General features: G+C 36.9%; 1 protein-coding gene across 1 annotated transcript; it reads right to left on the reverse strand.

Annotated features, from left to right (window-relative positions):
- Positions 1-6,857: 6,857 nt before the first annotated feature.
- Positions 6,858-24,557, reverse strand: COPS5 (COP9 signalosome subunit 5). The gene is made up of 9 exons (XM_043981447.1): positions 24,417-24,557; positions 23,643-23,644; positions 21,519-21,753; positions 21,038-21,166; positions 16,465-16,530; positions 14,279-14,363; positions 11,584-11,696; positions 9,204-9,352; positions 6,858-7,225 (listed from the first exon to the last, which is right to left on the reverse strand). Exons 1-9 carry the CDS (start codon positions 24,555-24,557, stop codon positions 7,141-7,143), a joined length of 1,005 nt encoding a protein of 334 aa, XP_043837382.1. The 3' UTR covers positions 6,858-7,140.
- Positions 24,558-25,154: the final 597 nt, after the last annotated feature.

Below are 25,154 nucleotides of genomic sequence, written 5' to 3' on the forward strand. Positions count from 1 at the left end.
TTTTAAAGATCAGTACTAGATTGTGAATCAGAAGTCTTGGGGTCCAAGGGAAGCAATTTCATTTTTGTGGGCTTCAGTTTCCTCATTTGTAAAATGTCCGGGCTTGGACTAGATCCTAGCTCTCATGGGGTCGAAGACTTGAGTAATGGAATGTGGGGGGTCATGAAAAATTTGGCAATGGTAAAAGGTTATGTATACCTATTTTATATATCTATATACTTAAGGTCATGTAAAAATTTCTCAGGTGAAAAGGGATTATGAGTGGAAAAAGTTTAAGAAGCCCTGAACTAGATGATGGGTTTTTTTTGTTGTTTTTGTTTTTTTTGGCAGGGCAATGAGGGTTAAGTGACTTGCCCAGGGTCACACAGCTAGTAAGTGTCAAGTGTCTGAGGCCATATTTGAACTCAGGTCCTCCTGAATCCAGGGCTGGTGCTTTATCCACTGCGCCACCTAGCTGCCCCTAGATGATGTTTAAGGTCCATTTTACCTCTAAAGTTCTATGACTACATTCTGGAAATTAATTTTGGACTTGGATCTTTCTTAAATACATTGACCTCTCGATTGCAGATGTTTAGAGAGGTTTAAGTTACCAATTTGATTTAAAAAAAAAACAGGCTTGAAAGAAAATATTGGCTTATTATGGGGTGAAATATGATTCCTGCCTTCTAGGACACTGTTAAACATCTGTTTACTCTCCAGTATGACAAAAATGTGGCAAATTATAATACATTATTTTGTACAATATTTGGAAAAATGATATAAAATAATGTGTGAGATTTTCCCCACCCCTTAGATGCAAGTAATTTAACTATAGTACTAGTCAGTTTATAGACTGAAAATTAAGTTAAAATATTTAGATATTCTTTAGTAGCTTAAGAGTTAATATATTTAGATATTCTTTAGTGGCTTAAGAGTTAATATATTTAGATATTCTTTAGTGGCTTAAGATAAGAATAAGTAAGATAGACATTAAAAGGAGCTAAGGCAAATGCTAACTTGTCTACAAGCTTAACCAAAGATTCAACTATTTGATTTCCAATTGTGGTTAAGTATAGCCACCAATCAGCTTAAAGGTCAGACATCTAAGGGACCAGTCAGAGTGGAAGAGAAGTTGGAAAGCCAAGCTTAAGCAATAAGGTGGAAAGTCTTGATAGCTGAGAAGCAACTCAGAGAAAGGCCAGAGAGGCTATCTGAGATGGCAAAGATGCAGTCCAGTAAATAGCTTCTTATGTTATGAGCCTGTTACTTAGTAACAGGGTTGTTTTAAGTATATAGGATGACAAATGACTGTGCTAGTATCTGACTGATGGCTTTTTCCTTTCTATTCCATACTTATTGTATTTGTACCCCTTGGATTATGTTAAATAGTGGGAGGAGTCATTGTGTATAAATATCTGTGGATCCTGAAGCTTTGGATCTTGGGTCCTGGATTTGAGACTGGCTTTATTGTGAGACAGGATCTCTCTCTCTCAATAAACCTATTTTCTTTTGGCTTGGAGATTGGTTTTTTCTTCATCTAACACTAGGACTTAGAAATTTTTCAACAATATACCAAAATTTACATAAGTATTGGACACATGTTTTTGAAGAATGATACATAAACTTATTGAGAATGCCCTTTCTCCAAGATGCTTTTTTTTGGAAGGATACTTTTTAAGGACCTATTTAAAAATAATCACAACTTGAATTATCGTGTAATTTTAGAGATAAATTTACTTTAAATGATTTTTACACATATAGCTAGCCAGCAAATATTTGCTAACAAGTTGCCCAGACTGTTTTAAGCACTAGAGCTCCAGCTGACTTCAAAGTTTCAAGGTTTGGTGATTTTTCCTGAGTGGGTGCTCTCTCCACTGGTAAAGTTCATGGTCATTGTGAGTTGCTGTAGCTGGAAAGAATCCCCAACTGTCTCCAGTGAGAAAATAATTGTTAATAATGGATTTCTCGGAGAAACCCAGATTTTTTTAGATTCTTTTTAAGAATTTTTATTTTCCCAAATTACATGTAAAAAACCAAATTATGACATACATTTTTTAAAACTTCATGTTCCAAATTCTCTTCCTCCTTTCCTCCTCACCCACCCCCAAGAACTCAAGCAATTTCAATATAAGTTATACATGAGTAGTCATGTAAAACATTTCCACATTAGCCAGGTCGTGAAAGAAAACTGAAAAAAAAACAACCCACAACTTCAGATAAAAGAACTAACAACAAAAAAATTATGCTTCAACTTGTATTCAGATACCATCAGTTCTTTCTCTGTAGATGGATTGTATTTTTCATAAGTCCTTCAGAGTTGTCTTGGATCATTGCATTGCTGAAAATAACCAAGTCCTTCACAGCAGATAATTTTACAATATTGATGTAATTTTGTATACAGTACATTTCACTCTGCATCAGATCATGTAGGTCTTTCCAGATTTTTCTGATAGCATCTTGCTCATCATTTTTTTATAGTAAATTACATTTATATAATACTTTAAAGAGAGATTTTCTTACAAAAAAACCATGAGGTTGATTATTGCACTAACAGTAATAGATAACATTTATATGGTACCTTATACTTGACAATTTTCTTCACAACGGTCAGCAAAGTACCATATATTTTATCATCATCAATCAATTCTCATCTTCATCCAATCATCATCAGTCCATCCATAATTTAATCAATCATCATCTTACATTGTTCTTGCCTTTGCTTCAAAAATTTTTTGTTACTATTGCCGTTTCCCTCCATCCTATTCCCTCCCCATATTTACTCAATTTTCTATCTTCTTTCACCCTATCCCTCCTCAAAAGTGTTGTGCTTGTGTGTCTGTGCTCCCCCCTCCCCCAATCTGCCCTCCCTTCTTTTATCCCTCCCCCTTTATCCTCTTCCCCTCCTACTTTCCTGCAAGGTTAGATAGATTACTCTACCCAATTGAGCCAATTCTGATGAGAGTAAGGCTCACTTACTCCCCTGGACCTCTCCCATCTTCCCCTACACTCCATAAGTTTTTTCTTCTTTTATGTGAGATACTTTACCCCATTCCACCTCTCCCTTTCCTTTTCTCCTAGTGCATTACTCTCTCCTTAATTTTATTTTTTAGAGATATCATTCCTTCATATTCAACTCATAACTGTGCCCTCTAAATATGTTCCACCCACCTGTCCTAATAATGAGAAATTCTTATGAGTTACAAGTATTATCTTCTCATATAGGAATGTAAACAGTTTAACCTTTTAATATCCCTTTTGATTTTTTTTTCCTGTTTACCTTTTTGTGCTATAGTTACCAAAATATTAAAAAAACATACCAGGTTTATGGACCCTAGACTAAGATCCCCTGCTCTATGGCCTTAAAAATCATGGTAAAAATGATTTCTCTTAAAGATTGGTCTTTATTTTATTTTTTTTGGTGAGGCAATTGGGGTTAAGTGATTTGCCAAGGGTCACACAGCTAGTAAGTATCAAGTGTCTGAGGCTGGATTTGAACTCAGGTCCTCCTAAATCCAGGACTGGTGCTCTATCCACTGTGCCACCTAGCTGCCCCTGATTGGTCTTTTTTATCTGTAATGACATGTTAAGTGAACATAACTTCCTTCTTGCTAGGGAAAATTCAGACGGTGATAATTATTCAACATGATGTTCCCTTAGATGGAGAATCACAAAGTAGTTTTTTTCTTACAAATTATGCTACTTAACCTTTTAAATTAAATTAATTTACTTTTTAAAAATAAAAGTATTTTATTATTTTCCAGTTACATGTAGAGATAGTTTTCAACCTTTATTTTTTATAAGATTTCCAATTTCAAATTTTTCTCTCTTCTTTCCCCCCTCCCCAAGACAGCAGGTAATCTGACGCAGGTTATATATGTATAATAACATTAAACATATTTCTGCATTAGTTATGTTATAAGAGAATGATCAAACCAAAAAGGAAAAACCTCAAAAAAGAAAAACAATAGCACCAAAACCAAAAGAAATAGTATGGTTCAATCTGCATCCATATTCCACAGTTTGTTTTTTTTTCCTGGATTTGGAGAGCCTTTTCCATCATGAGTCCTTTGGAACTTTCTTGTACCATTGTATTGGTGAGAAGAATCTAGTCTATCACAGTTGATCAACACATAATGTTGATGATACTATGTACAATGTTCTTCTGGGTCTGCTCATCTCACTCATCATCAGTTCATGCAAGCAAGTCCTTCCAGGTTTCTCTGAACTCCTGCTCATCATTTCTGACATCACATATGCTATTTAACTTAAAACAGACCTTAAGGAAATGGTCTAAAACAAACCAGAAATTTACACAGGAAATGAAATACAAATTGCAAAAGACTTGGATACAAGTTACATAAAAATAGGCATGTAAGAATTTCCTATTAGTGATTGTATAAAAGCCAAATGGACATGCTTATGTATTAGTGTTCCAACAGCAAAAAAGGAATTATTTTAAAATTAACTTGGAAATCAGCTCTGATCAGCTGTAATGTTCAGAAAGGTTAATGTTTTCAATTACTTTTTATAGTAAGAAATATTCGGAATTTTATAGCAGGTATCTCAGACCTGCCAAAGCTCTAACCTCAAGGCCTAGATATAAAGTTAGCCTAGACAAAATAATTCTTTATGTTTATAGCTTTTAAATTATGAAAAAGAAAGTACAACTGTAGCTCATCAACATGTGCCTCCAAGGCACAATACCTTGTTCATTCAGTCATTAGAAAGCTTAAAATAGTCCAAAGAAAATATGAACACTGACATAGGGGACTCTCCAATTCATTAGGCAGCTCCATAAACTTTGGCATCAAAAAATTCCACATGGTGAAATAGCAATTAATCACTTGTGCTAGCTATCAAGCTATGATTTTAGCTGTTTCCTCTGAAATGTTCCCTAAAGCTATAGTTCCCTATTTTATATTTTGATTTCTGAGGTCAACTAAATTAAATCTATCAATATGCTCACTAATTCACTAAAAATTTGGCTAGCTGACCTCAAGTACTATACTTATTATAATTATCTAAAATAAGAGGTTAACACCAAATGTCTTTAAGCTAATAAGTTTGATAAAGGTTTAGAATCTTTCAGATAAATTGGCCAGCTTGGGAGCCATTTATAATCTTAAAATATGTCACTATTTCATAACTGGTATGAGTTTAACACGAAATGTTTAGTTTCTGGCAAAACTTTTTCTGCAGCTCTCATGTTGAAAATATGCGGAAACTTGAGAACGTGCAATTAGGCTTTAAATCTTCTAAGTGGTGTTTTGCAAATAATGACAAAGAATTGATAGGAAAGTATAGTGAATGACAATTCATGACAAGGTTGAACAAAACTATCTTCTACTTAAATAATTTTATATCACAAAGATGAGCAAAAATTGGAGCAGATTTGCAATTTTCTATATCTCCAAAAGAAACATGTTGCTTACCTTTGCACAGAACAATACAGGGCTACAGAATGAAATCTTGAATACTAAACCAGTCTGTGTTCAGTTCAGTTTATTCAACTACATTCGGATACAGTGCAGACATTAGCAAAATAAATGAATTCTTACATGCAAGCATGACTGGTACATCTGTGCCTCATCATTCACACAAGTTTTTGGAAACTGTACCTGTATGGTATATAACCCCTCCAATACTCAATCTCATTGTGAAGTACTTAAGTTCTTGTTCTGTTTGTTTATTTTCAAGTGGCTGCTGCACTACTGAGGAGTTTATTATTCTATGTGCAATGCAATGAGTGTTTTAAATTAAAAATACTAGGCAAATGTACCTAATTTGTAAAAATAATCTTTGACCTTGATTCCACAAATGGGCTATATAAATAGTGTTTGGTGTCAGAATTTATCTTCCAAACACAAAAAATTAAGACACACAATTTCAGGGTGTATGTAAGAAAAGTTTTTATGAACAGTTGAAAAAAGAAACACCCACAGCAACCTGGACAAAAGCATCATAGATTCAGAGCTGGAAGGGACTCTTATTTTGCAGATGTTTCAGAAAACCAAAGAGTTTCAGAGAGACCTCAAGTGACTTGCCCAGACACACAGGTGACTAGAAGGAGCCCAGATTTAAATGCAGTTCCTTGATACTAAATGTATCTTTCTTTCCAGTATACCAATTTCCTTTCCATATGGAGTGAAAATTATTTTATCAAATTTCAATAAAAAAATACAATCATTTATATAGCTGGATTCCTTTAAAATTCTATGATGCTCTTACTACCAGGTACTAGACTTATTCTAACAATATGTAAGATTGTCCCAACTCAGTTTTGAAATATAAATTGACTGATGAAATTAAACACAAAACAGTAAGATGTGACCAGCACTGGTATTTGTCTTATTTTTTTCCTATGTTTTTACAATTTATGTAATTTTTAAAAGTTATATTTTAAGTCATCTCTAACTTGCTTGACTTTTTAAAGGAAACATTTCATGATGAGAACTTAGGGGAAAGGATCTTGGAAGAAATGGATGGCTTTAAACTGCATTTTAAAGGAGATTCCTGCTTTTCACTAATAGAATACAACAGGAGTTGGTGCAGTGTGGCTTTGAAATAGTGTCACAAAGTCATACCAAATGTTTGTGATAAGTTTAGAGAAATATGTTTTTGTTTTTGGGCAGGGAAATGAGGGTTAAGTGATTTGCCCAGGGTCACACAGCTAGTAGTAGTGTCTGAGGCTGAATTTGAACTCAGGTCCTCCTGAATCAATGACCAGTACTTTATCCACTGTGCCACCTAGCAGCCCCCTGTGATAAGTTTAGAAAGAAATGGCAGAATCTTTCAAAATCAAAGGATTTCCTTAAACTTGTATAGGCTTATTTTACTAAGAACATTAGAATAATGCAAAAAACATAAAGAAAAGAATCTTTAATTTTAAAGAAATTTTTATTATAGCTCAGTGATCAGTATAAATAACTAAAAGCCAATATCTAAGTGACAATCCTTTAGTTTCTTCTTAAGAAGTTTTCCAAAGCAATCTTCTGGAATATTTTTAATACAACTAACAGAATTTCAAAGCACTTTGTTCTGCAAATCAGATTTTGATGACCAATTTTAAAGTGTTAACTTGAGTATTTTTCTCATTTTAGCTGTCAAACAAAAGAAATACCTCTACGAAGGCAGAAAAGAGTAACTACTCGATGGTATGCTTTAAGAAATATTAATTTGGTTGAAAAGTTTATCCTTAATAACCTGAGACATCAATCCATGGATGGCTTCTATGGTGGTCTTACAGCTGAGGAAAAAATACAGACAGATATGCACAAATGAAAGCTTTGTAAAACAACAATGTTTTCATTTTTTAAATTACCTTTTAACATCTAATAATCCAATTAATTTATCTAAATATATATGTTTAAAAAAATACTTTTACTTGATGTCTGGTTCACTAATGGTTAAAGAGGATAAAGATTTTGCTAGATAATGAAAGGAAAACCACATACACATAAGCTGTCTTCAGAGAGGCATCCCTTTAATATTAATAATAAAAAACAGATGCAATATTCTTAAACATTTTTCTATAAAAGAAAAATCTACATATTATCTCCAATGTTTCCATTATTTGATATAACATTTTCTCCTAAAAGATCACTGCTGAATTGGTTAATGTGATATATCAGTTTAATTACTCCTTTATGACTCCAAATTTGCTTTAGAAAGTGAGTTTCCACATAATAGACAAATTTATTTCCAACTTAATATGATCAATTCTGTAGCAGTAAAATTTGCTATCTTGAGTTGCTGTGTAAGAGATCCTTGTAATTTAAGGCAGATTCAAATGAATAAAAACTATTATGAGCACAGCATTGTACATTCAAATAATTTTGTGTTATCCTTAATGCTAATTTCATTTCACATATCTAATCAACTGGCCAATTCTTTTTAGTTCGACCTTTACAAGATCTATCACACCTGACCTCTATTCGCACAACTACCAACTTTGTTTAGACCCTCATCATCTCTTGCTTAGATTGTTGCAATGGTCTCCCAACTGATCTTCCTGCCTCAAATCTCTCTCCACTTCACTACACCCTCTATCTAGGCAAAATCCAGTCAAAAAGATTTTCCTTAAACAAAGATCTGACTGTGTCATTCCCCTACTCAATTAACTCCAGTGGCTTTTTGTAGCATCTAGAATAAGATATAAAAGTCTTCTCTTTAGCTTTTAAAGCCTTTCACAACATGGCCTCAACCCATCTTTCTAGGAACCTTGTAAATTATGTCCCATCCTTCATTCTGCAACCCAATTAAATTTCCCTTTTCTTTGTTCTTCACATAACTCTAATCTCCTGTATCCATGTTTTTTCACAAGCTGTCCCCCATGCCTGGAATGCCATCTCCCTTCTCACCTCCAACTCAAAAAAATCTTGGTCTTTCTTTCCTAATACCTTCAAGTACTAGTGTCCTTCCTTCTCAAACTACTTTGTATTGAACTATTTAAAAATACAGACATGTGCCAATATGTGTGCCCACACATATGTCTAGATGTATGTATGGCATGCATATCTGTATAATACAAAGACACAAAAACCAGGCTTTAGAAAATCAGAGAGATTTGGAAGGGACCACAGAACAAAATTTTAAAAATTCGCTTATTGTTTATTAATTCATTGCTGTACCACTTGTTAAATGCTAAGGGTTTAATGTAAGATTTTACCCCTTATTTTGTTTACTTGATTCTTTTTTGTTTGTTTGTTTTCTGTGGCCAGGCAATGAGGGTTAAGTGACTCGCCCAGGGTCACACAGCTAGTGTCAAGTATCTGGGGCCAGATTTGAACTCAGGTCCTCCTGAATCCAGGGTCAGTGCTTTATCCACTGTGCCACCTAGCTGCCCCTATTTGATTCTTTTTTAATGGATGGTTATTCAATTTACAATAAGGATATTTGCAAAAGAATCTGGATTGTAGTTAAATCCACCGATAGTTCAGTTTGGTCTGAATTCCATGGACAAAAATACCCCAGTAATGGGTAACCCTTTCCCTGGTGCCTTCTCCTATCCCCTGCTCCTACTTTCCAGCTTCTTTTGGTGTGCTGTCTTTCCCCACAGACTGTAAGCTCCTTGAAGGTAGGGGTGGTATTTTTTTCTTATTCACATTCTTAGCACTCAGCATGGTGCCTGGCACATTGCAGGCATTTACTAAATGTTTACTGAATTAAATTAAAAGGGGACTTTTACTTTGTGGAACTAAGGGGAACAATTCATACTTTCTTACCTGTCTCTTGTTGCTTTAGCAAGTTTGTCTTCTGATTTTCGGTCATGTGTTTCTAAACCCAGCATGAAACTCCCTCGCCCAAGCTGAGCTTCTGACTGTTCCAGTTTTTCGGATAAATCAAAGACCTGTCCAGTGGTATAGTCTGCATTCTGTAGGGAGGAAATGGCATTTAACATGTTATGATCTAAAGGACTCATTTTTTCTATCACTGAGACAATTTACATTTTCTTTTCATTTACATTTAGAAGATTTATTAAACAATGTGTTATTTATTAAGAATTCTAGCATGAAATCGAAATAGTTAGTTGAGTTAGAACTTCAAACTTTTAAAAATCGCCCAAATTAAGACAATCAACTATATAAAATCTTACACTTACACCATGAATTCTATTTTTGTCTTTTTTCCTTTCTTCAAACTAGTCTTACTAAAATAAGATCATATTTTATTAACAAAACTCACCTTGAAATTTTCCTCATTTAACCTAAATATGATTAGGAATTAGAACTACATAGAGAAAACCAGAAAATACAATTAATCCAAGCATGGCTCAAAGCTTCAGGATTAAGTTCTATGATCCTGATTGTATAGTTCTGTCTGTGTAAACCTAATGCTTGTTTTGAAAGAGGGCTGAACTACTAATACTGGTACTCATTACAATTAACTTTCTTTTTTTTTTTGGTGAGGCAATTGGGGTTAAGTGACTTGCCCAGGGTCACACAGCTAATAAGTGTCAGGTCCTCTTGAATCCAGGGCTAGCACTTTATCCACTGAGCCACCTAGCTGCCCCCAAAAGCCACCATTTGTTTCTTTTTTTTTGTGGGACAGTGAGGGGTTAAGTGACTTGCTTAAGCGTCACACGGCTACTAAGCGTCAAGTGTTTGAGGCAGATTTAACTCAGGTCCTCCTGAATCCAGGGCTGGTGCTTTATCCACTGCACCACCTAGCTGCCCAGAAAGCTTTACTTCTGTGATGGAATACATCAATTACATTTCATATACACCACTAAGAATGAATGTAGGATCGAAACAGTAGGTGACGATCAATTGGAGTATGGCTAACTAAATGATGACTGTACATTAATATAATGGAGTACTATTGCCATGTAAGAATATAAGTAATCTAGAGAAGACTAGGAAGACTTATGAGCTTATTATGCAAAGTGAAATAGGCAGGAAATCAGGATTCAGGAAAACAACAGATACAGCTACAACACTGTATATCCAAAGAATAATTACAAAATGAAATCAAATTCTGTTTAATTATAATGATCAAGCTTGGCCCCAAAGAATGGAGAAAATACATCTTTCCTTCTCTGTAGGGGTGGGAGCCTATGGATACAAAACCCTGTATATCTGGTCAGATTCAGGTGACCATGAACTGTTTAGTTTTGTAGAACATTTTTTTTCTTTTTTATCCCTGAGGAAAAGGAGGGAAAGGGAGTTTTTGGAAATGAAAATGATGTAAAAACAAAAGATATTAAGGCTTTTGGTTAAGAAGGAATGAATGTAGGAGATAATGAATTTCAATTAAAAAACACTTTCTGATAGACTTTCAAATACACGTTGGTGACTGCCCGGACCAGGCAGCAGATGTCATCTTTGTGAGTTCAAATCTGGCCTCAGACACTTACTAGCTATGCTATTCTGGGCAAGTCACTTAACCCTGTTTTGCTTCAGTTTCCTCAACTATGAAATGATCTGGAGAAGAAATGGCAAACCACTCCAGCATCTCTGCCAAGAAAACTCCAAATGGGGTTACAAAGAATAGGACAGGACTGAAAATCACTAAAAAAAATTTCCCTACAAGAACTTGTGCAAATCTATTGCCACCTGATGGAAGCTAGTGTGTATTGCAATCAAGAGGAAAAAAAGAAGGGGGGAAAACTTAATTGTTGAAAATTCTCAAATGACAAATTGAAATCCTAATTCTCAGGTATACTAAGTGACAAGTGTGATCAAAGTATTCCTTACATTTCTAGATTTGCTCTATAATGTCAAATCTCTGAAGTTTAGTACCACATTTAAAAGTTTTTTATATTAATTTTCTTTATAAGATTTCTCTCCAGTATGAACTGTGGTTAAGAGTAAGAATGAGTTGATACTTCGTGGAGATCATGAAGCTGTATTTAGTGAACTTCAAAGTACACATACATTGAGATATCTATGTTGTTATTCAATGGACTTATTTTTAATTTTTTGATACTGTTAGAAGTTATGGATATGTGGGATCTGGAAAAATGTTATTGCATACTTACAACATAAAAACAAAACTTACTTGGCAATATAAGTATCTCATGGACCTTTATATGCTCACAAGAAAAGTGATTAGATATCGGTTTGATAAAATTCAAAACATGTCCTTTAAAACTCTGATACTCACCGTAAGTAAGCTGGAAGAACTCAGAGTATTTACCCAATATTTGTTCCACAGAAGTTCAAGCAATTTGCGATCCAAGGATGATTTAAAGTAAGAGACTTCTAAAGCATAGTACTATTATATGAAAAATAAGTTGATTTACATGACAAATGAACTGCATTTTAAAGTTACTTTTCAACATATGGTGAATTGCATTTACATTTGCAGTTTCAAATTTTTTATTTCATATTCCAAACAAAACATGCTTGCAAATATGATTTATCTTTTTTGGAAAATAGATTTAAAATGAGCCCCCCTCTTCAGCTTCAGTTAAAAATGATAACCAATTCTACGTTATAATCTGGAAGTGGCATCTGGCTCAATGAGCCTAAAATATGACCATTTGGAAAACTATTCTAGCAGGATCATGTGTAATGGGCAGTAATGACTTAGGCTGGTTCCCTATTAGTGTAAGTTTGGTGTTAGAACAAAATGAGATGCTCTCTAATCATTCAACAGTTAATAAAACTATAGCACAGAAAGGATATTCACTTAGGATACTGGACCACTTAGGTCAGGTAGAAGCTGCCACCCTAGTTTCCATATAGAAACACAGCTGGTAAGCAGGGTAGGATATACAGCTACCCAGTCTTAGGGGTCTCAATTCCATGTGGATGGGTTTTTTTATGCCCTGAAGTAACCAAAAAATTACATCAATATGGCCAGAGGCCACCAAGACACTGCACAGCTTAGCCTTAGTCCTCTGGATCAACCAAAACCTGGGGATAGCTCTGTAGCCTACTGGGGAAGAACTGTCTTGTTTACTTGGTGGTGGAACCTGGGTAGATGTGATTCTAAGGTCCTAAAGATCTTCTAGTATAGTATCAAACTCGAATAAAAAGGGTCCCTAGTTAACATTATCTATGTTCTGTTGTATTAATTTTTTTTTGTTAAACATTTTCCAGTGTAGGTTCAGCTACGTTTGGGAGTTTTCAAATTTCACACCTCTCTTTTTTTTTTTTGGTGAGGCAATTGGGGTTAAGTGACTTGCCCAGGGTCACACAGCTAGTAAGTGTTAAGTGTCTGAGGCCGGATCCGAACTCAGGTCCTCCTGAATCCAGGATCAGTGCTCTATCCACTGCGCCACCTAGCTGCCCTCACACCTCTCTTCTTGAAGAATACAAAGAGGAAAGAGGCAAGAGGCAATCAGCAATAAATTTCTATCACTTAAATCTCTATAACATTTCTTCAATCTGTTCTCTTCTGCTGTTCCCATTGCCAATTCCCTGATGTAAACTTTATCACCACTTGTCTGCCCAATTACAAAAGCCTTTCTAAAGGTCTTCCAGCTTCTATTCTCTTTCCCCCCAAATCTACTCTTCACATTACCAAGTCTTGTCAATAATTTCAAACATCTTTGCCTGGAATCCAAGAGGCTCCATAATCTGATGCCCCTCCCCCCCCCCCCTGCTTTTCATCTATTATATCCTAGAGCCAAGTTAAAAGCCTTTCTTCAGGCTGTTTCCTATGCTTGGAATCCCCTTCCTCTTTCTTTTACCCTGCTAATTCCTACCCATTCTTTAAAGCCCAATTTAATCCTCTAGAATACCTCCCTGATCCCCTGCTGCCACTCCCTCCCAGCCTCTGCCAACTTGGCAATGAACAACCCTTCTCAGATCTCACGTGGCATTTTATTTTTTTAACTCTCTAATGTGTTATCATTCGACAACTATATCTTATTTAAGCTTTTTGTCTTCACCAGGGCCTATTGACAGCAAAGTGGTACAAAGTGATGGACTGCTGGACTTGGGAGTCAGAAAGACCTGAATTCAAATTCTGCCTCAGACACTTATTAGCTGTGTGACCCTGGGGAACCACTCTAAGGCTCAGTTTCCTTATCTGTAAAATGGGACTAATAATAGCACCTACCTCCCAGAGTTGTAGCAAGGATTAAAGAATATATGTAAAGCCCTTTACAAATTTTTAAAGTGCTATATAAATGCCAGCTATTATTATTGTTAGCATCATTTTCTACACAAAATAAAGATTTGTTGCATTGTATATTCTATTTTAGTAATTCAAGAGAAACCAACAGGCCTTGAAAGGTTTCAGGAAAAAAAAATCAAAGACAATTTTTCTAAACTGAAAGATGATACATCTCCCTGCTCTCATTTCGTGTGGTGCTTTGTTTATAACTATCTTGTGGCACTAACTTAATTCCTCCATGTTTGTTTTATTTCCCTCCTTTAGGTCAGGGACCATGAATAAGTTCTTTTTCTTTATTCCCTACAGAGTCCAGCACAATGCCTCACATGTTGTAGGCACTTAATGAATATTAGTGAATTAAACTTAATAGTAACACTCTAAACAGTAAAATAAGTACCCACACATCCAACAAAAGAAAATGGATTAAGCCAAACTATGATTTGTTAACATAAGAAACTGCTGCACAGTCCACATTTTCTTCATTTTTGACAGCTATGTGGCTACGTGGATAATATATAAGAAAATAAAAGAAATAAGGTTAAATGGAAAAGGGAGAACACTAAATAGCAAGCATGCACTTAATTATAGGTGTGTAAGTCCATTAAAAGACTGCAAGACAATGTGGAAAGATGAAAACAGAATTTAAAGTTTACTGGGTTCTTTTTTTTTTTTTTGGTAAAGTTGCTGAAGGTAACCATTTAAAACAAGGTTTACTTTTTCTGAATTACTTACTGTTTGCAGTGAACTCCAAAGTCTTCTATTTTATTGAGTGGAATAGTCTGGTACTCAGAGGGACCTTCATCTGGTGGTTTATAGCCCTATACAAAGGATGTAAAATAAGTCAGTAGTTTTTGAAAATACTTCCAAGGTAACATAGATTTCAGGTTTACAAGAACATTTTGGTAGCCAATCATTGCACAAAAATATTCTTATAACCTAAAGAAAAATGGCAGTTATTTTTCTTTTGAGGTTATATGGTCTAGATCTAGCTTATAAACTTATTTAGTTTCCAACTGGTAAAAATTGAGGTTTGTTTTTTTTTTGTCAGGGTGGGAGGGGAGAGGAGGAAATTTCACAACTGCCCCCCCCCTTAAAGGAGAAATTAGGGATGGCTAAATTCACATTTCAACCCCCTCTTTTCAATCTGAAGCCAGTTGATCCTGGACTGAATCGACTGTTAAGGAACTGTGACCAAAATGTACTTTAGTTTTTTTGGTGTATCAAGGCATTAGTTCCCAAGTTATTTACCTCTGATCACTTTCTTGATAGCTTACCAATGTTAGTAGCTATTCCATATACATTTTTAAAGAATTCTTAAAAACTATTGATCGATAGAAGTTTAGGGAGTATTAGCATCCATCCATCTATGATTAGAAGTAGGATGTAAGCTTCTTGAGGAACTACAGTTGAATAATTTTCTACAATTAGAACATGGTCAGTTTTATATTTGTTTGTTTTTTTTTAATTTAATTTTTAATTTTTAAATTTTTAGTTAGGGAATTGGGTTTAAGTGACTTGCCCAGGGTCACACAGCTAGTAAGTGTTAAGTGTCAGGCCGGATTTGAACTCAGGTACTCCTGAATCCAGAGCTGGTGCTCTATCCACTGTGCCACCTAGCTGCCCCCTATATTTGGTTTTGATTTCATAACAGACAACCTGGGAAAGGGCTAGGGGAAAATGAATTTTAGTTTTTCCTAACTATAGCCAGGGAAGGCTTCTTGAAGGAAATGGAATCTGAGGAAAGTTTGAATAAGTCAAAGGAGTACAACTGGTAAATGAAAGGCAAGAGAATGTTCTAGAAACAAAGTATAATTCAGAAAGCATGAAATCTGGAATGTGTAAGGGGACTTTACTCCAGATATAGGGAGTTACCCCAAGCTTTTTCTCTTTCTCCTTAAACTTTTTGCAGTTCTGGATGTAAGAATTAAATTCTGTACCAGTACAGCATAAGTAAACTAAAGTAAATAATATTGTAAATAACATCATCTCCCCTCATGATACAAGATTAAAAGCTTCTTTAAGAACGCATAGTATAACAGACAATAATAGACTTGGAGTAAAGTGGCCTGGGGTTGTTTTCCCTCAGACCCTTTACACTAGTACCATCATGGGCAAATCACTTAAATCTTTCTTGGCATCATGGTAAAAGGTAAATGAGGATCCAGGAGGCTGCTCAGGGCCTGAGGGAAGCTGACTTACTTTATTCATACAGATGACAGTTCATCATGGCTGGTATCAAAGAACTGATTAGAGCCCTGTAGACTTTTTGATAAGTCCTTAGTAATCACAACCCATTGCTTGGGAATGACTAAATCATACAGAAAATGATTAGGGAAATTAATCAATGTGACTATAACTTACAAGAAAGTTTTTAAATTCCCTAATTATAGCTTTAAGAAAAGGTATGTTTCCTCAACTCACATTTTAAAATATAGAAAGCCTATTCCAATCAATCATTTGAGCATTTCTTTCCTCTGCATGATTTTATTTTACTGTATGTTACAAATTTGTTCTGGAATATTGCTCTGCCAAATATGCCTGTGTTATACTATCTACATGCTTCTACAACCAAGGAATACCAGTTTGAATGGTTTCTGTAGTGCCTACTATAATACAAAGAGCAAGAAGGGTGCTTAATAAATAAAATGATTTTTTCCTATACTTTTAACCAAATATTAAACTGTATTGTCAAAAAACTAAAAAAGAATTTTTGTTGTACTAGGTACAAATTTTGTAGGCATTTGATTGATATTATGCAAATGCTACATCTATGGTTTGTAGGTTGAAGAATGGGAAAAAATGTATTTTTCATATGAAGTCCTTTTTCAAAATGAAAGAGAAATGAACAGAATTTCAAGAAAATAAGTCTTCAATTCAACACAAATTTATTTTTTTTAATCAAAATGTTTAACTTATTACCTTTGGGTAAGTCCTAAAGGCACCAAGATTAACTTTTCCTGCAGATATTGTTCTTGTTGGATCAATCTATAGTGATGAAAAAAGTATTTAACATTTATAAAACATAAAACCGTTACAGGACAGAAAATATATTGTTCAATACCATGAGTAAAAAAAAATTTTGTGAGAGCTCCAAAATACAAGCTTTAGAAAACACAGTAAGTTCATTGCAATAAACAGAAATTTCCTCTATAAACACTAACTCATAATTACTTAGCATTATAGAAGGCTTTTTAAAGGAAAATATTAAGCTATATTTTTTCAAGAATTCTGTAAAAACTTTTTCCTGTGATTTTATTTTATATAACCTTTATTTCTGAATCAATCCCTCCTTCTTCTAACCACTGAAACATTCCTTTTAATAATTAAAAAAAAGAGGAAAAAAAAACTAGGTTAGCAAAACTAACCAACATACTGATCAAGTCTGACAGGGTACAAAATATTCCCAAACATTGTCCCCATTATCTCTGCAAATAAAGGCGATAGGTGTACTTTCTTATCTCTTCCTGGACAAATGTGGTCATTAATATTACACAGCATTCGTTCTCTCTCTCTCTTTTGGTTCTTTCCATTTAACTTTATATAGTCATTGTATATTTTTGATTTCTTGGTTCTGTTTTGCATCAGTTCCTGTAAGTCTTCCCAAACTTCTCTGAATTTTTTGTATTTATTATTACTCTATAGATCAGTAGTGTTTCATCTGTAATGTGGTACATGTACTTACAATTTTTTATATTATTTCTCAATCATCAGGCATCTATACTTGGTTTCCAGCCTTTTGCTTCCACGAAACATTCAAGCTACATTTTTTGGGGGGCAGGGCAATGATGGTTAAGTGACTTGCCCAGGGTCACACAGCTAATAAGTGTCAAGTGTCTGAGGCCACATTTGAACTCAGGTCCTCCTGAATCCAGGGCCAGTGCTCTATCTACTGTGCCACCTAGCTGCCCCCCTCCAACCTACATTTTTAAAAGTTTTGCCATATTTACTTATTTAAAGATTATTTTCTACCTACTTTATAGAAAACTGATGTGTCTCAAATACTGAACATATCAGAAATGCTATCAGGTGGTTCTCCATGACGTCTCTAACTGCTGTCTGGGATCTATTCTCACACTTTTCTGCCAACAGACTTGTTAACCTCACCTTGTTCCAGCTTGGTCTACAGAATAAGAAGAGGCAATGAAATGGAGGAAGGACAAGGAAAAAGGGAGAAAGCTTTGATATGGCCTAGTTTACTGTCCTTGCCAGCTCAAATCTTGCCACTTGCCTGTACCACAACTCACTGAAAGGAAAGAATGAAAGGAGAGAAAGCCTTATCTTGCTACAGCTGTGGGATCCCTACTTCCATAACACCATGGCTCCTGGGGTTGGTCTTAGGGGAAAACAAGAAACTGCTGGAGTGGCTTGACAAAGGTTATGCTTGTCCTCCCTTTATTCTGTTCTTCCCTTTGCCCCCATTTTGCCCCCTTTCTTCCCCACAAAACTCCTGCACCTTTTCCTGTATGTTCTTGACCTTCCTCCTGCCCCACTTCTTTAAACCAAATTCAGAGCATCTACAAGCTCCCACTCTCATTCCTTTCCTTACCACACAGCACCTTAGAGCTTCCATCTATCCATCATTTACTAAGTGCCTTTAGTATCTGAGGTACTGTGGTAGGCACTGGAGATGCAAAGACAAAAATGAAATACTTCTGGCCCTCAAGCTTAAACTGTACCACAAATGGTAATTTGCAAATAAATAAAAATATACAAAATGAATAAAAGGTAATTTTTGGTGGGGGATGGTATGGCCACTAGTAGCTGGGAATAAAGCAAGGATTCAGGATGGAGGTGTTGCTTGAACAGGGCTTTGAAATAAACAAAGGATTTTAAGATGCAGGAGTGAAGTTGCCACTCCCCCTTTAGCCACCTTGTTATATGAAGTCCCTACCCTAGGTTAAGTGAGTGTGGAATAGGTGGCCTGGATCTCAGGAGGTCCCTACACTGACTGGAAGTATTGGAGACAGGGAAAATGTGTTCTGGGCATTTCAAACTGGAATTCTCATAGAAACACAGCTCCATGTGATATTCATGTTTTATAGTACTGAATCTGGGGCTGTTACTTCAATAGTTTAAAGCTTTGTGATTTATCAGGGAGCCCAGTTCTTGCACTGATTCAAATCACAATACCATCGTGTCTTAGTAGATAGTCTTCGTTAGTTACTCTGGCCAACGAATCTTTCTGAGTTTCACTAGGCTGATCTGTAAACAAGAGACTGTAGTCTAGACATGGGTCAAATTCAAAGTCTTGTGTTCTGTTGCCTTAGAGAACTCAGGGTCACAATGTGCAACAAGGAGCATCACACAGGCATTATGTGTCAAAGGCAGAATTTCTTGGCTCCATGGCTAAGTCTTTGTCTACTACACCGAGTCTCTTCTCTTTTGGATTATGACCCACTTAAAAATTAGCTACTGTCTGCATGAGCAAAAAGTGTTCAGTTATGTATTTCCCTATTCCAAGAAAAGTGATATCCAAAAGTAAGCTGGGGCTTTAGTTTAGATGTCCATATCACAGGTAAATACTTGCTTTGGCTCTAAACCAGGAAGGCCTAAGCGAAGTCCATGGGAATTAGACAATTTTGGGATATATTCTAGATCAAACTAGACCCCAGGCTTTTGTGGTGAGAGAGGTTTGTGTTTGTCAGGGTAATAGTAATATGGCACAAGTTAACCCTTAAATTGACTTTTACTTTGATGCAAAGATCATAGCACTAGATCATACCAATAATATAAGAATGTTATGAAATTCACTGTGCTACAGAAAGGCTGAAAAATTCTGAGAAATAGTGGGCTGACTCCTAGAGAATAAAGTAGCATTAGGTAAGCAAGAGTAGAACAAAATCACTGATGACTACTGTAAATATAAAACCAAAGCAACTTAAAAGGCAGTTGAACCACCTTTTTGCAATGACTAATTCCAAATGATACACACAACAGACTCTTTTCCTTGCTGCCAGATGGCGCAGAATGTCACCTAACTGTTGGACTCGCTCAGTTCTGCTCAACTGCTTTTCTTTGTTACAAAGGAGGAGTCGAGGTTCAGATCATCTGTGTGTGTGTGTGTGTGAGAGAGAGAGAGAGAGAGAGATGTCTGAAAATGAATGTGGTGTGAAAAATAAAAGGGATCAATAAGGAAAAGAGAAAATATTACACTGAAAAATACTTTTGGGTGTAACTGTTAATCTTTTTCTAAAATGTCATCAATCTAAGAATTGGAAATTAAAGGGATGCCCATCAATTGGGGAATGGCTAAACAAGCTGTGATATATGGTAGTTATGGAATATTATTGTGCTATAAGAAATGACAAGTAGTATGATTTCAGAAAGGCCTGGAAAGGACCTAGTATGAACTGATGTATAGTGAAGTGGCAGAGACAGCAATATGTTTGATGAAGAACTGTGAATGGCTTAACTATTCTCAACAATACAAAGATCTAAGACAATCCTAAAAGGACTACTGATGAACATCATGTCCACCTCCAAAGAAAGAAACTGATATTGATGGACACAGACTAAAGCATGCTAATTTTTCACTCTTTCATTTTTTTCTTTTATTCAACTTTTTTGATACAAAATGACTAATATGGTAATGTTTTACATAATCATAAATGTATATCCCATATGTGATTGCTTACTGCCTCAGGGAGGGAGAAGGGAAGGGAGGGAAGGAGGGATAAAAAATGGAACCCCAAACTATAAATAAAAATGTTTATTACTTTAAAAAATGTCACCCATAGTTATCACCTATTTTTTAAACTTGAAATGATCTAATTCTGACATGTGATTTATAAGACAGGTCTGCATAAACCCTAAGTATCAGGGAAGTCTTCTTCAAGTTTATGTACTGAGAGATAATCATCTCCATCCTACTTACGCTGTTCTGTTCCTGTGAGGCCCTAGTTATATGGGAGCTACGTGCTTCTTACATGAATGCTCTCGAGCTCTGGAGCATGGCAACCACACAAGGGCTGCCAGTGATTCTTTGCTAGAGTCTGAGAAACCTTTTCTCTCATTTTCAACAGAAGCAAAAATTTATTTCCAGGCATAGGAAAGAATTTGATACATTTCACTATCTCTTCTTGCATGGTGACCAACAATGAAAGATCCTTTGGTGTATGATAACTGCTTACTACCATTTTATAGATGAAGAGACTGAAGTGCAAAGAGGCCATGGGGCATGCTCATGGTCACATAATGAGTTAGTAGAATTTAAGAATTAGAAGGTACCTTTGAGATCATCTAGTCCCTCTTATTTTAGAGTTGACATCAAGTCCCAGAAAAAGGTAGGATTTGCCCTCTAAACTCTTTTTTTCAGAATCCTAACCCAGTGCTCTTTCTTGGATGCCACACTGATTCTAGATGGTAGAGCCCTCCCTGACAAGTATTAATCTCTTATTACATGACAAAGGAAACGAAACTGTGGACTGATATTCTCATTTAGTAACATATAAACTTAAGTTCTATTGTGAACTTAAAAAACTAGAATACTTACAACCACTGCTACAAATGGTTCTTGAAACTGCTGATTGAGCATCTGGGTACTAACATCAATCCCAGAGAGCCAACAACCATAGCCAGGGTGACTGTGATACCAGCCAATTGCATTTTCAAGTCGACCCACCTAACAAAGAAGGGAAAAAATGTCAGATTAAATGACTTATCACACTTTAAAATCAGCTAGCTGTCTTTTGGTTACTTACCAACAATTATGCAAAACCAGAATATTGATAACATTTCACAACAAATATCAAAATTTATAAGCACAATGACCTACGGGATTGAAAAGACCCACTGTAAATCACTATCAGGTTTAATCTTATTTAAAATATACATTACATGCAGAGTCATTAATGAAAATAAATCTGATGCATAAGTTTTACTATAAAGTTCACTGCTAGATTTTTTTCCTATAACATCTCAAGTATATAACTTATACCTGCCGAGAAATCTTTTTACTTAAAACACTTGTTTACCTGTTTTGCATTTTCTATATATGCTGCCATATACTCATACGCAGCAGCTTGGGCATTAACTCGAGTTTCAGTGCCTTCTACTGGTAAAGCGAAACTGTCCATAATGATCATGGTTTCACCATCCACTTTTCCGAGCATCAAACCCATCACTTCCAAGTTGCCTCCTGATCTAGCATGCATCACCATTTTCAGCAGGGCTAAGGCTGAGATCTTGCAGTACTTAAAGTAATGGTGACTACAAAACAAAAACAAAGTATATTGTAAAATTAGTTTCACTGTGTAAAGCGCAATTTCCCAGAATGTGTTTTATGAGTTAAAACATGACAAAAATTGGAAAGGTGAAGAGAAATGGTAGAAGGGGTGGCTGGGAAGAGGAAACATTAAAGAACTTTTACTCCCTGTAGGGTATAGGGAATAAGAGAAATATTATTGTTCTGAAAAAAATTAACACATACAGAACAATTCCACAATTTAGCAAAATCATAAACCTGTTCTTGTAAAAGGGTTATGTGAGCAGACCAGTATTCCCCTCCCCCCCCCCTACGTTTATAATGACTGCATCTGCCCATATCACATTATGTATTTTCCAGTATATAGAATAAAGTACATGTACAATGTAGACTGAATAAAAGCGGGTCCTGTTGGCACTGGACCCTTATAGCCTCTCTTCATTTGTAGTGTATTTGACCAGGAATCAGAAGCTTGGATTCAAATTCTGCCACTCTTCACCACATACTACCTGTGTGTCTAATGGACAAGTCACTTCATGTCCCCTGGTTTTCCATTTCTTCATTTTGTAAAATGAAGGGGTTGGATCTCTAAGGTTCTCTTCAGTTCTAAGTGATCTGCTATCATCTTCATATTAAAGTATAAATGACTGAAAAGGCCTTATTGTTCCCTAAAGTATTTCTATTTTAATTGAAGGCAAAGAATCCTGAAGCCAAGAAATTAATCTTTATATGTGGAACATTAGGCTTTAGTGAGGAGGGAAAAAACACAGAAAGAATCCTTGGTCAGGAGATCTGGATTTGAGTTTGGGTTTGGACAGTAGCCAGGCTACTTTGTCTTAGAGGCAGCTAAATCGCAGAATAGAAAGTGTGCTGGGTCAGGAATCAGAAAGACGGGTTCAAATCCATCTTTAGACACCTATTAGCTGTGTGGGTAAGTCACTTTATGTGTTTGCCTCAGTTTCCTCAACTGTAAAATGGGGACAATAATAGCACCTATATCATGGGTGCAAAAGGTGCTTAGTAGGTGCCATTTCCCTTTTTTTTCATGTGTAAAATGATAAGCAAGGGGTAAAAGTTGTAAAGAGGTAAGTCTAGGTTTGAAGTAAACTTCTGACTTGATGAAAAACTTCTTAAAAAATTAGAGTTGGGGGCAGCTAGGTGGCGCAGTGGATAAAGCACTGGCCTTGGATTCAGGAGGACCTGAGTTCAAATCCATCCTCAGACACTTGACTCTAGCTGTGTGACCCTGGGCAAGTCACTTAACCCTCACTGCCCTGCCAACCAAAAAAAAAAAAAAGAATTAGAGTTATGAAAAAGTGTAATGAGCTGCCTGGGAAGGAGTGGGTACCCCATGACTTGAGGTTTTCAAGTTTAGGCTGGATGACCTCTTTGTTGGGTATGGTGTAGAGGGGAATTCTCCTTTTAGGTAGGGGTTAGAAACATTGCCAATGAGGACCCTCCCAACTCTGAAGTCTGTGATTTTCTGCCTAGACAATCTTTGATAGTTCTACATTATACGCTTCTGGCAGCTCCCAGCCATTCATTACAGATAGTGTTCTACTGTATTAGGCACTTCTAAAAGAAGACATATCACCATATTTTTTTTCAGGAAACCTAAAAACTCTTAAGCTTTTATAGGGTTGGAGGACCTGGGTTTGAAGCTCAAGCTCTACTACTCATTTGATCAGGAGTTCTTAACCTGGGGTTCATGACCTTGTTTTTCAAAATATTCTGATAAGATTTCAAAAATAACTGCATTCCTTTGCAGTATAATATATTTTACCCATTTAGATACATTGTTTTGAGAAGGGGGCCATAGGCTCCATCTGGTTTATATAATTTATATCAAATATAAATTCCTCTATTTGGATTTCAGAGCTCTTTATAACCTGACTCCTTCCTATCTTGCCTGACTTCTAATATCTTACTCTGATTTACCTATTTTACACAAAAAACCGGATTCTCTCTAATTTATATGGTCCATTGATTGTTTATACACAATTGTTCAGGTGTTGTCTCTACCAATAGAATGTGAGCTCCTTGTGGGCAGGGACTGTCTTCTGTCTTTCTTTGTATCTCCAAGGGCTTAGTGTAGCTCTGGGCACACAGTAGGTGCTTAATAAATGCTTGCTGGCTGACTTGACTTGCTAAAAGGATCCTTCACTCACAAAAGGGTTAAGAACCACTACACTTGATTCCAGTTGCTCATAAGACTAAAGATGGGAGGAAATCGATGGCCACCTCCACACGTGAGATCCTGGGTAGTCAGCTCGACCGACCACAGCCACCTTGGACAAGGGTCACTTTGACTTTCTGAGCCTCGGTTCCCCCCTCTGTAAACGGAAGGCATTGAAAAGAGATGTCCCTCAGGCCCCGGTCCAGGTGTCCGGTGATAGCGACGAGTGGCAGCCCTCGATGCATCAGTGAGGGGACCAGTCTGGCCTGGAGCTCTGGGTTTTGGTCTCTAGAAGGCTCGGAGGGAAATGGGGGTGGGGGCTTGTCTGGGTTGTGCCGGGGGCAGGGGAGGGCGGACGGGCCCGGGTTCCCCTCTCCCCGCCGTGGTGGGACCCCCGGTGGGTGGGGTTGGGCTCCGGAGGCTGCGGCCTCTTCCCTTCCCTTTCCCCTCCCTCCTGCCCAGTAACCCCCCGCCCCCCCGGCGCCTCCTCACTCCTTGTCCAGGGCTTGGCCGCAGGATTTCCTGCTGCTGTTTCTTGTCGTACTTGTAGATCTCGTCGATGCTCTGGGCTTCCTGCATGTTGTTGGCCAGTTCCCAGCTCTTCTGAGCCATGCCGCTCCCCGAAGCCGCCATCGACCGCGGAGACGCCGCAGGCCCTGCCTGCCCCCTCGCTCCCTCAGCCGGATCTCTCGGCCCCACTCCGACTCCCCCCGCCACCCTGGCCGCGGGGGCGAGAACTTGTGACCCTCGCCCCCTGCCGTAACGCAACCCTCGGTTAACAGGTTCTCGGAGCTGCCATGACACTGGGAACCTGGGATCGGAGCGGCGCGGACTATTCGGAAATAGGAGGAGGGGGGTGGTCCCGTCTTCGGGTGCAAGAGATCGTGTAAGCAGCGGCTACGAGGCTATAAAGCCATATGAATAAAAAAGGGGGATAGGACTGGAAGAAAATTACTACATGTTATATTTTGAGTTTCATAGATTCTATCACGACCTATTTAGCAGTTCGGAGAATGGTACAATCTGTTCCGACGCCCGGAGGGGGCGGGGCCCTTACGTCATGCCGTGCGCCTGTGTTGGCCTTCCGGGCCCGTGTTGCGCATGACTGAAAGGCACCATATTTAAAACTGGTAAAAGCGGCGGGCTTTTTAAGTGGAAAAAGAGTGAATTTGAGTGTAGGTTCCTAGGAGCCGGAGGAGAAAGAGAAAAAAGGGAATTTAATTGCCATTA

The sequence above is a fragment of the Dromiciops gliroides genome, chromosome 1, assembly GCF_019393635.1.
Source record: "Dromiciops gliroides isolate mDroGli1 chromosome 1, mDroGli1.pri, whole genome shotgun sequence".
Classification (NCBI taxonomy): Eukaryota; Metazoa; Chordata; class Mammalia; order Microbiotheria; family Microbiotheriidae; genus Dromiciops; species Dromiciops gliroides.

Excerpts from the sequence above, each read along its gene's own strand:
- COPS5 (XM_043981447.1), bottom strand. The coding sequence starts at position 24,557 with ATGGCGGCTTCGGGGAGCGGCATGGCTCAGAAGAGCTGGGAACTGGCC. Across the intron at positions 14,364-16,464 it reads CCTTTAGGACTTACCCAAAG|GGCTATAAACCACCAGATGA; the intron begins GTAATAAGTTAA and ends TCCTTTGTATAG. Across the intron at positions 9,353-11,583 it reads GTTCTTCCAGCTTACTTACG|AATGCAGACTATACCACTGG; the intron begins GTGAGTATCAGA and ends TCCTCCCTACAG.